The 13,005-nt window shown below is 42.2% G+C and overlaps 1 protein-coding gene across 3 annotated transcripts in view; it reads right to left on the bottom strand.

The window, feature by feature from the left end:
* zmym2 (zinc finger, MYM-type 2) overlaps nucleotides 1–13,005 on the bottom strand; it is a 113,889-nt gene that overhangs the window by 77,993 nt on the left and 22,891 nt on the right. For 2 of the 3 annotated variants that reach the window (XM_083681847.1, XM_083681846.1), the window contains exons 23-24: nucleotides 12,706–12,847; nucleotides 10,215–11,843 (exon numbers count right to left, since the gene is read on the bottom strand). In XM_083681847.1, the coding sequence (XP_083537973.1) occupies nucleotides 11,606–11,843; nucleotides 12,706–12,847 (380 nt within the window). In that variant the 3' untranslated portion in view covers nucleotides 10,215–11,605. Of the gene's footprint in view, nucleotides 1–10,214; nucleotides 11,844–12,705; nucleotides 12,848–13,005 lie in introns of those variants that run through there. The other variant, XR_014554538.1, reaches the window with a different exon arrangement.

Here is a 13,005-nt window from a genome sequence, read left to right as displayed (position 1 = left end):
AGTTGTAGCATACCTGAGGCAGGTGTGGTGTTAGACGTAATTGAACATACGCACAGAGTGTGACCGTGCAATGTGCGTTGGAAGGTTTCAATATACTGGACTTAGGGGTTGGTATTCCAGCTTAAGACGGCCAAGTGACTTCATTGTTGTATTTAGGTTTCAGGGGCCTGTTCTGTCTCACTGTCCTCTTATCAACAGTGGTCTTTTGTTTTGTTTATTTGATGAAAATAAAAGCCTATTTATTCCAATTAGGAATGATACTGTACATTCATCAAGTCGCTAAGTTGGCAAATTGCTGAGAACCGACTTTGAATAAAACTGTTATGTGGAACAAGAACAGGCTGTTTTGACGTGTTATAGAAACCAGTTTTTTGTTTAGTATGTTTTCTCTCATTCCAAGTCATTCAGTTTAAGTTGAGCCTTTTGTTGAACGCTTCATGTAAAGGTCGATTTAGTTCCTGGTGTATCGTAGGAAGCCCCTGGCGAGCAAAACTAAATTCAGCAGCATTCATGCCCTCACTCTTTCTCTGGCTATATGATGAGAAATACTGTAAGATGTCAGTGATGATACCACTATGGGAGCAATAACAATTGCTTGTTCTCTACGCCACTTCCTGAATTTCACTATATAAATGCCTCCTATTTTTATAACAGTTAGAAAATAGTTTAGCTATGCTTTTTATGGATAGATCTATTTTGTATCATGGGTTAAAAGATAGTAGTGGAATCTGTAAAATGTAAAACTACAACTCACTGATTCACTAACAGGTCTGCATGCACATTTCCCTGTCTTGGTTTTACCCACAATCCACCTATCATTAACCGTAGCATATCGTAATCTAGTTATCTTGGGAGAGGGAGAGATCTTTCAGTTGAGAGAAAATGGAGGGGGACTCCACACAAAAAGTAGGGCATAAGGAACAGAATGGCTTCTCATTATACAAGTGGTGTGATATTATCTGTTTTAAATAGTTTCTAGTGAAACAGTCTTCATGAAGAGCCCCTCATTCCCTCTCACTCTTCCCTTAAACACACCCACACTGACACAAAAGCACCTACAGTATCTTCACTGTAAATGGATTATGGGTCAAAACTAGGAGTCGTATCTGTTCTCGCAGTGCCCAGCTGTTGCCAGGGTCCATTGTATGGTATAACTACATAACACCTGTTGGTATCTTAGTTCCAGCTCCTGCTGCTATATTTGATCCTCTAAAGCAGAAAATAAGACAATTACATATTTGCCTCAATTAAAATTTGAGTTTGATATCCAATTTTCAAGAGGTTGAACACAAAAATGCTGTAGGTTAACCATTAAGAAGGTAAACAAACCATTATCAAGCTATGTATTCAAGTATCACACATCCTGCAAATGTGATCAAACTAAGTGAAGAACACCATCTATACACCTAAATAAGTGACATTTGAGATTTCCATTGAGTTTTCTGCCAAATGTTCCTTGTCTCTAATTTAAAACCAGATTTGATGTTCAGTTAAAAGAAACAAAGCTCTTTGATTTGACAGGAAAGATTGAGAGTTTTTTAATATATGATGACCGTGTTTATTGCTGCCATCAAAAACACATTACTTTTTAATCATTGCATCTTTCATGTTAAGAGTAGAAAAGTTCTCACTCTTATACATTACATGTGCTACTTTATTGGTTTTATTCTTAAAAGTGCTATTTTTTTAAACTGAATTGAATTATATTGATAACAAATTGCTTAACTGTAGTCAATTTGTGATTGGCGAATAGCAATTTGATACAAAACAGACAAAGGCAATGAAATTGCAAGTGTCATGATACCAGGATGAAGAGTCGATCCCCATTTCTTCTTTTTTCGTTGCGTTCCAGTTAACATCTTGATGATCTATAGAACCTCCACTATTACTGACTACAACACCTGTTGTAAGCAATGGCATGCTCAGTCTTGGGTCTAGTTTGTGTAAACTGTAGCCTCCTATTTCATTTTGTGAAGTTCCTAAACCTTATTGAAAAAAGGAATCAACTATGCAAGGTCAATGCACAACACGGATACTCACTTGAAATAGGCTTTCCTTAAATTCTTTACTTAGACAAGAAACCTAAATGGATGTATTTCTCACATATTTAAAGAAGTAAATAACTATTGAATCCAAACTGAAATCCAGTTACAACATCGAAAGATTCTCATAGGAGACTATGCAATCCTTTGCTTATAACAGTGGTACTTATATTGAAAATATATATTATTTTCCCAATAAATGTATGTTATCTTTTAATTTAAACTATTTCATTGTACCAAACCACCAAAAAAAATCTGTGTTATCTGCATTTGTCATTTTGGTTCTTAAAGTTTACATTTTAGTAAATAGATAAAGATTTGCACATTTAGGCAAAATATGCTGTTCAACGAAGCTTATATTGGTAGGAGAGAAATAAAATAAAACACCAGACACTGCCGATGTTTATAATCCTTAAAGAAAAATGTCTTAACAGTAAAACACAGCGGCTCTTCACGTTAAAGACAGTATTTCAAAAACATTGCATCAAATGTTAATGTAGGGATTACAATAATAAGTTAATTGTTAATTTCAAAACTCATGGTATGAAACAATTGCAGAGTTTGGATATTCAGAAATAGAAAAACTGGGCGGTGAGTATTTTCTGTGTGCTCACTCAATGCTTTCACTGTGTTCTCACAACATTCCTGTGACTCTCTAGTTAGGCTGTATTACAACGTCACACTAACGTTGAGAGAAAGTTAGCTGGGTAGCTGGCCCTTCCCTTCCTCTAAAAACAGCAACTTATGTTTTGTTTTGAGTTGCCCACTAGCCCTTCATCTTATAGGTTAACATTGATTTCTTAAAAAACTCTTGATATGTCTCATGCAGAGCGTGATTTCTCTGGCCAGTCAGGGAGTAGGAACCATCTACAAATGCTCAGAACAGCAGCCTGTTTAAATGCTGTCTTAAGAGAAGTGCCTTGTGTATGGAATTTTGTAAGAACAAGTTGATGTAAATGTTCATTTACCTCAAATGTTTACAAAACTGTTACTAAATAAACTTTTTGTACCATATACATTTCTGGTCTTGCCCCTTTTCTCTCCTATCAGTGACCAATGAAATCAGCAACACATGTTCAGACAATCCTGAGTAGGCCAATCTGTTTAAACACGTTTGCAACACCTACAGTAGCAACAAACAAATACATGATGCAGGGCTCTTTTAAAGCTTCATCTGATCAGTGGAGGGTAGCTACTTAAAAATCTTTATTTTTTTATTTTTTTAAATCATCATTGATAAATATCAATTTATCCTCTTCTGTCACAATTTGTTTGGATAGTGCTCTGCAGATTATCTAGATGTTCAAAACTCTGCTGATTCGCAACAATTTGCTGTGATTAGGATTAAGGGCAAGTGTTAGCGGATAGTATATTATTCATCTAGTAGGTAGTTTACCATCCATAAACCATCTGTAGGGAACTGTTCAAATAAAGTGTTACACAATTTACTAAAGTAAAAAACCATTTGATTGATTTGTTTACTACCTAGTTCACTATTACACTAGCCCTCTCCAAAAGGCTTTAATACTGTCCTCTACTACACCACCATCAGTGACTGGTTTAATACTGTCCCCTACTACACCACCATCAGTGACTGGTTTAATACTGTCCTCTACTACACCACCATCAGTGACTGGTTTAATACTGTCCCCTACTACACCACCATCAGTGACTGGTTTAATACTGTCCCCTACTACACCACCATCAGTGACTGGTTTAATACTGTCCCCTACTACACCACCATCAGTGACTGGTTTAATACTGTCCTCTACTACACCACCATCAGTGACTGGTTTAATACTGTCCCCTACTACACCACCATCAGTGACTGGTTTAATACTGTCCTCTACTACACCACCATCAGTGACTGGTTTAATACTGTCCCCTACTACACCACCATCAGTGACTGGTTTAATACTGTCCCCTACTACACCACCATCAGTGACTGGTTTAATACTGTTCTCTACTACACCACCATCAGTGACTGGTTTAATACTGTCCTCCACTACACCACCATCAGTGACTGGTTTAATACTGTCCCCTACTACACCACCATCAGTGACTGGTTTAATACTGTCCCCTACTACACCACCATCAGTGACTGGTTTAATACTGTCCCCTACTACACCACCATCAGTGACTGGTTTCCATCTCCCTCTGTCTGCCGCTCTCATTTCCTGTTGGATCTGCTGGACTGTTAAAGGGGTATGCACCATGATGACCAGATCAAATCTCCACAGAGGGAAGCTGGGGACAGTGCATCTTGCACAAGAGAGCACACTCACTGACCTTTACATTTACCACTACCTCACTCCAAATTCCGAGAGAGGATGTCAGAATGCGATAGTGAGCTGGGAGGAGAGGAGTGACACATCGCCCCCGACACGTCATGCACACATCGACACATGCAGTAATTAGAGTGAGACGATTGTGTCAGTCTCACACGTAAGAGGCAAACATCTATCACAATCCTATTTAGAGCTGTCACACGGACTCAACGACAATTTACAACACTCTGCAGTACATGATGCTGGTGGGCGAACTCCACAACTGAATGCTGGAAAAAGTTAATATTAGGCTTCACACCTGGGTGGCATATAACAACCAGGACAAGAATAGAGACACCGAAAAAGAACATGACACAAAATAGTTTACACAAAAGTGAACTTGAACTCAATATTTTAAGGTAATGGGAGCCTCATTCTCTGGTTGTGTCTCTATCTAGATTTGACATTAATGTGCCATGCCATGACAGCACTTTGCAACAGTTTATGTAAAAAATCTATGTAAAAAGTGCTATACAAATGAATGTTACTGGTTGAATGCCATGTACAGACATGATACTTCTATCTGTTGCTTGGGACGACTGGGATTACTTGGAAAGGATATCGCTATTAAATTCCCTATGTGCTGGATTTATAAAAAAAATCCATAAAACGCAGATGTGAGGGGAATCTAGCCCCCTCCAAGGGCTTACAGTAGAGCCTGGATCAGAAACACCTGACGCATGAGAAACGGAGGAATGTGCCTTCAGCCTGTTCCAGGAAAGGGGCAAAGGACGCAAAACCAACACACACACACATAAACACAATACGAACACCTGTTCTGTCATCTGTATGCAACTTGTGGACATGTTCGCAGCTTCACCAGGGCCAACCAACCGCCAACGGTTCAGTATCGAATAACGATAGGTTCATCTGATTTAGCCTACCTGCCACTATCAAGTCCCAGTGAGTGGAGACCTGCAGCAAAAATCAATTCATTCAGGTCAGCTGAGGTCACTTCAGGACAATGGTGAAGTTGATTTGAATGTAACAATGTGACATCATGGGAAACTGATTCACTTAGAAATCATGGCAAAGTGAGTATTTGAATATATTCCCAACTCCAAACTTGAAACTAATAGGCCCTATATAATACCTCTTCAAAAACGATCAAGGTTATCACCCCCTGCCCCCCACTGGTCCATACCTTCCCTTGTGTACGGCCTGGTGCAGCCTCATAGTTCCATCTGTTGAATAAAAACATTTTCTCCTCAAACACGAGTTTGCTGTCATCAACACTGAAGTGGAAAACTCAGCTTTTAACCAGACTTTGCTGTTCAAAAGTCTAGCTTCATCCTATCCCCATCTGTGACTAGGATATATTTACATGTGGATGTTGTGTGTCTGTGTATAATCCTAGGATTATATACAGACACACAACATCCAAATGTAAATATAAACCTAATCTTAGTCACTGATGGGGCTGCATATTCAAGTAGCAGTTATGTATAATCATTACACTAGATTTAGGCTACTAGTACACCTTTGTTAGATGTTCCTACTAATTCAAAGATTGGTTAGCTAGTTTACTTACCTTCGCTAGGTGGCTGGACATTTGTCGAAAACCATTTAATGTTATAATGATTATGGTGACTCAAGGTGGAGTTCAGTTGTAAAAATTCATGGCTCCGAACACACCATAACTTGTACTCATTAATGCACATTAAACAACATTTTACGAGGCCTTGCTGGCTAACTTTAATGACCGTTATATTTATGAATCCTATCCTGCCTGCACCTCGAGGCAGCCCCCTCTCGTGCTACAGTGTCTGCCACTCACCATGGACATTCCCACGTACTGTTAAATGTATGGTCAGTAAACCTGTTGGCCTATGCTAAATGTACATGAGGAGATGAACACTAAGCCTCCTATAGATGATAGATGATAACTTCACAAGTCAGATGAACACCAAAGGTAAGAGGTGCCATAGAAGCTAAGGAGGGAAATGGAGGGAAATGATTGGGTGCTTTGTAAAGGGCCCAGTCAGACAATGTGGAAGATAGGTGGTTGGGTCCAGGGTCCAGTGGCTGGGGAGTGTTTGGAGATTGCTGATCTGTTGGCTGCAGTGTCAAGGCCGGTGTCTCTCTGCATGCAGCCACCAAGACACCAGCCCAGCAGCTCGGCTCAACTCAGAGCCTAAAACAGACAGGGTTATTTATAGCAAATTCACACTGGCCCCATGGCCAAATACTTCAGTCCCCTTGTTGTGTATTTCAGGAGCGCCCTGGATGTTTTCTTATGTGGCCTACACACAGACATCATATTCTAAGGTTTAAAATATTCAGTGGTATGGCGTGTGTAAATCATTCATGTCTGTCTGTCTGTCTGTTTGTCTGTCTGTGTGATTAATGTGACTGTTTGTGAGTGACAGACTACGACCAATAGAACAGATTAGTTAATAAAGATTTGACAATAAAATAAAAAGCTCATGAAACTAACAAGGCAAGACGCCCCTTGGTCAAATTAAATGATACTGCATTTGGCCCATCAGTTGTGTTTGTCGTACAGAAATGTGTTTAGTTTTCTCTCTCTCTCTATGTAAAGTGTGTGGAGCACGGTATGTTGTGTTGATACAGTGTTATAGTGCGGCCATTTATTGCACCCTATATTGGAACCTGTTTTGACTGTGGTTGGGAGGGGCTTGTGGTGTGAAAGTGAGGTAAAGCCAATGGGTCAAGCCCCGATGTGGACAACACATCCTAGTGGGAACCATTGACAGTGTGGTGGGGACTTGGCATGGGCATGTGAAGATGGGATGATCTCAACAGGGACACCTACAGGTAGTGCCAGGGTATCAAACTGACATTCTTCTCTCTCCCAGGTGCTATATTGAGTCAGAGCGCTACACATACATTTATATCCAAAATGACAAACATCACAATGGTTTTCAAATACAGTTTAGAGGTATACACAGCTCAACCTGATTAGTTTAACTGTCCCAATTATCATGACCTTTCCTGTACTTAAGTATACTTGCATGACCATTTCCCTTTTCATTTTCATGATATGAGATTTCCTTGGGTAAGCTTATACTTGTTTCTTAATCATAGGTTTCCTTCCTAAAACTATATTCTAGATGCTCAGACTCTGGGTGAGGGGGTCAGCCGAGTATGAATACTCTCCTGTGAGTGAGTCGGGCTGTCAGTGTGTACTGGAGGGCTACATCCACTCCCTAAGTCCCCTCAAATAGGGATAGGTCATCCTATATTTAACTTAATCCACCCCTGACAACTCTAGCAAGAGCCGGAATTCAAACCCCAGTTTCCCAAGGTTATACAAGACTGTTCTACGGAGGCGGGGCTATTCCCATCCATCCATAATAATCCAGATATTTTCATCACTGCCTCTGTGCTCCAATGAGAAGGACAAACTGACCCCTTAGTACCTTCCAGTATAGGGAGTGATAAAGGCTGACTAAAACAACACCAGCTACTGGAAGACAAGTGTAAAGATTGCTTGGGAAATGGCCGTTGTGTAATGCAGACAGACATGCCCCACACTTATCTTGTGTTGTTGAACTTTAACGCATTTATCTCTCCTCCTGGTCTCTTTTTATCCACCTCCATTAGAGTCTAAAGGCATGTGTGTTGAGGCATAGAACGTCAGAAATGCAGTTGTCATCCATTCCATCCCCCCCTCCACTGTGCAGCTGTACACTCCACACCCGCCCCCCCCCCCTACCCCTCGGCTCTCCCCTCCCACAGTCTGTTGTTTTATCATTAAATGGCGACATTAGTTCATATCATGTGATTCGAAAAGGATTCATCGCACATTAGAGGCCCTAATCGCTACCCATAGTCTGGCCCTCGCCTCTGCGGCCGGCCTAGCCCGCATGACCCTGCTGAGCACAGCGCTTTCTTTATGCCCCGTGAAAGAACCGGGGATTGAGCCCAAACAAAAAAAAACACAAGGGTGAAAAAATGTTTTTACACCCGCCCGCTGTCGCTCGCAGGGCTGGCTGTGTGTGCGCACAGGGCCGTTTTAGCTGTAGATCAATGGGACTAGTTATTGGAGTCTGGCCAACTCTAACCGATAGAAAAGAAAGAAAAAAGCTTGCCTCTTCAAAAAACAGGGTTTGTCACACCTTTGTCATAAATGCTGGTGAAATGGCGTGTTTTTATAACACTTTAAAGTTGTATGAACCCCTTATTTATTTAGAATTTCTCTCCGAATTCAGATTCCTGATTCCTAGGTACACACTGAAGGATACAAGGTAAACACTGGGTGGGCAAGGTTGGGGAGGGGGGGGCTATATGTACACTGTCTGGGGTAAGGGTGGGGAAAGCGTGGTGGGGATAGCTTTACGTCAGTCACACTTATACACACACACACACACACACACACACACACACACACACACACACACACACAGAGGAAACACTTCAGCCACTTTTCAGGCGCCCCTACTGTGGAGATCAGCATAGCAGCGCTCACGTGGAGGGCGATGGGTATTATACTTACACAGCTGTGTGTGCTGTGATGTTAATGAATAAAGAGTTTAAGCATCATCTGCCCACCACACACTAGTCAATGGGCACTTGAGCCCCTGGCAGATAGCGCCCCCCATTGGGAGAATGCTTTAACACCAGAGCTCAGAAAATGATTTATAATTTTAAAAATGTTGCACAGTAAATGACAAAACTGCAACTGGATTTGCCTGCTTTAGGTCAAAACCTTCCCAACAAAGCAGCCATGAATTTGGTAATATGATGGAAGGCAAATTATTGTATCAAAGTTCCATTGAAAACACTTAATCAATTGTATTTTTGTGCTTCACAGTGAGCCCTTCTTAGTTATACTTAGATTAATTATTATTCAAGGCTATTCAATTATTTCACTTATCAGATCACCTGTCTTAATTTTTGACTCATCTTCCATCACTTCCTGTCATGTGACCCCCCCAGCCTCTTCCCCTTGGCCACCAAACTGACCCCTTGTTGTTGACATGCGACATCCCTTCCCCCCGCCCCCCTGTCCGTCACCTCACAGATAAGGGGCTTCGCCAGCCAGCTGTGTCTGCTTGTCACCTTGTAACCTAGGAGACGATAGTGAGCCAGGCGAGGGCCTCTTGTCTGTGTTATGCTACTGACGGTGCCAGCCAGGACTGGACTCACATCATGGTAGCTCCACTGACCTGACCCCATGACCATCATCCTTATTCTCATTCATGTGTATCCATTATTCTGTCCTGTGTCCCTTTCGTATTCACTTGTATGCTTAAATCGTGTTGCATTGTAAAGAGGAAAGCGTCTGCTAAGAAATGAAATTATTTATTTAAACATTTTGGCAGGTCAGCCTATACACTGCATCAATCTTCAATTCAATTTACAGAACCAGAACAAACTCACTCACTTTACAGATAGGCACATTCACATTGGGCATTTGAGCCAGCCACAGCAGAAGCTGTTGTTTCTTGGTCGTGTCCAGAAACAACCTTTAGCACCAACTCCAATCACACTGGTGTGTTCTGAACACCTTGAATAAGTATAAGCAAGATGGTAGAAGCTCCACTTGCCCTCTGATAGGCTCAGTGGAATTATCACCATCTTTACTTCCAGGGAGTCCAGGGAGCTGGGGCTAGAGGTGGTTTGTGGACAGGGCCATTCCCTTGCCTTGACAGCCTCTGGTTGCGTCCCAATAGTCTGTACTCTTTACCTCTTCCTCCTTTCTCACTTCCTTCTCAAACCTCATTGGGGGAGAAAATATAAGGTTCCTCCCCATAGATGTTCTCCTCCAATGCATTTTGAGAAGGAAGCTGCTTAGTCTCCAGACATTAAATGGAAGTCAATAAGCAGGACAGGGGCAAAATAAACAAAACTTGAAAACAAAATCTAAGTAAAAACGAGGTATTTGCTTGCAATTTATTGATAGAAAACAATACAAATAAAACATAAGGATGAAAGTAAAAAAAAGAGTTTTTAAACCACATAAATAAAAGGCGGGAAGTTTCAAGGATAACTGAAGTAGAGCCTCTAGTGTAACTAGAATGCCTGATGATGGAGTCTTACATAGGGAATTCACTTTGGGAAAACACCAGTCATGTTTACAATGCTAATCCTGTAACATATTTGTCCCATCCTAGTTACAATACAGACAAGGGATGCTTTGTTAACAGAACGTCACTTCTCAGCTGTGTGAGTAATACGCCATCTGTTACCAAGTGCTACGTTTTCAACTAAATCATCAACATACCGTAGTTTAAATTAGACAAAACACAAAGAAACACTGGGGATAAAAAATAAGAGTCATAACCACACAGAAATATAGTCTTTCAAATGAACTGTAGGCCTTAGGGCAAAGAACTATCATATCCTTAATGCACGTACAGTAACCCGTCCTGCGCCCCTTTCTACCCCCTGTAGACACCACCCCCTGATATGAGCAAGAAAAGGGAGACACACAAGAGCTCCAGGGCTGCAGCAAGCTTTAATGCTCTTAACGTAGGAGAGGAGAAATGGCACACACGGTACAATCGAACACGCACCCCATCCCAGCTTAGTAAAAAGAACATACAACTGAACCAGGACCAATCAATCAATCAACTGCAATAAATAAAAGTTGTCTTTTTTTTTTTTTTTTTTTTTTTTTTTAAAGGCTTATGGGGGTCAAAAGCTGAGGAGGATTCAGAGGGTCTTTCACACGGATGTCTCTTCTTCCTATTTCATCCACCCCATCCCCTACTTTCAGTAATATTTACAGTTCATATAGCAACCCAATCTGGGCTTTAGTAAGTAATGCTACATCACGTGAACAGAATTCCCCTATGAAAAGAAAAGCAGCAGTTTGTGGGTTTGCTTTTACACACTACACGCCAACGTCTCCCCTAATAAAAATAATAATAACTATTCCCAGAGTCATTCCTCTTGGGCCACCGTCCTCCAATCAGCTCTGGGCGCGTGCAGTCCCTCCGAACCTGACATCCACTGTGAGCTCACAGCTGGCCTGAGATCAGTTGTTGTGGGTGGGGTAATGGTGTGATGGGGGTGGGAATGCAACAACTCCAGAGGCAGAACGTTCAGCAGGGGCTCAAGGTACCGGAACGTTCAGATAGAATTATAGAATGTAGAACAGACGTGCCCCTCTGACAACGTACAGTAGAACGTGGAATCACGTCATGTTCTCTCTCTACCTATGACAGTTCTATCTGCAACGTTGTGAAGGCCCCCCCCCCTCACTGAACGACACCCACGTTGTAATGTTTGAGGATGGACCTAATGCTGAAGGAGGACGAGTGGATGCTACTCCCCGCCGCCGCCACCACCCTCCTCCTCCTCCTCTTCCTCCTCCTCTCCCTCCTCCTCTTCCTTTTGTTGGCTCTCCCTGTAGATGTCCTTGACCAGGAGGACGCGGGTGAGGAGGCTCTCTAGGATGCTGCGCTCCAGAGGGGCGGAGCTGAACCATACCGGGCTGTCAGGGTTTTTTGTCCCTAACGGCTTCACGTAGAAGACATCTGCACGCTGCCTCACTGACGCAGGACTGCTCCCAGGAAGAGGGGGAGGGAAGGAAGGAGGGAGGGAGGGAGGGAGGGAGAGAGTGAAAGAGAAATGAGTGCAATGCAGTGTGGGGAAACTGAGTCCTAGACAATTGAGAACCTCTTAGGGGACGTCCATTAAGGTTTTCAATGACCACTTGAGGGAGTAAATAGGGTAAGGTGTCAAACGCTGTCCCAATGTTGTTGTGTGCGAGTATCTATCCTGCCCTCTTCTTGACCTATCGTATATGTCGTGGTACTGGAACGTCAGACAGATTAAAACCTATAAATGGCTCTCATCAATTCAGTCCTAGTAATGTAGAGTTTGCGGAGTGTCCTCATATTTCAATAGTCAACACCAAGTTTCAGGATGTGAACAGCAATAAATTATAAATCATTGGACACGACTCCGAGAGGATGATGCTGCTCTGCTGCTCTATCCTCCTTCTTACGTGTTGTCCGCATGTTAACGCGCTACGAAAGTCTGTACGTCACAAACTGCAGAATGTAAACAGAACTGGAGACACACGTCACCGTGACGATTGCGAACACAGTAAATCTGAGCGGTAGGTAACGAACGGTAAAGTCGTTCTGATTGGGCCCAAGGTTTGCTAAGCTTGTATGCAAGGCCAATTGAGTCTCCAGCGGAATTAACCATAAATCAGAGAATGCGCCGAGTTTCTTTCTCATACCGCTGACGCATGCCTCTAAAAATGACGAGTGTTTTTTTTCTTTCTCTGTTTACATTCTGCAGTTCGTGACACACAGACTTTCATAGCGCACTTCCTTTAAAAGTGGCCTCTTGAGGACGAATAAAATGTAGTGAACTAACTCGAGTTGATAAAGTGTAGTCGCAGGATGACTCACCACTTGGAACGGTAGAGTTCATATAGCCGACACTCGTGCTTCTTGACAGGACAGTGTGTGGTGCTGCCCGACCCGTCGTCCGGGTCATAGTCTGGGTCGCCGCCGTCCTCTTTACGCTTCCGCTTCCTAGACCCTGTTTGTGCTGGAAGAAATACACAGCAATTAGACAAATAAAGAGTTGATTTGTTCTTTGTAGCTGGCACTTTAAGATGCAAATTAAAGTGTGATTGAGTGTGTGTGTGTGTGTGTGTGGGGGGGGGGGGGTTAAGTTTCAGACAGATTAAAACCTATAAATGGCTC

Source organism: Argentina silus, assembly GCF_951799395.1.
Source record: "Argentina silus genome assembly, chromosome: 12".
In the NCBI taxonomy this organism is placed as follows: Eukaryota; Metazoa; Chordata; class Actinopteri; order Argentiniformes; family Argentinidae; genus Argentina; species Argentina silus.
Note: the sequence above shows the minus strand (reverse complement) of the source record. Positions and strands in the feature narration are given on the sequence as shown.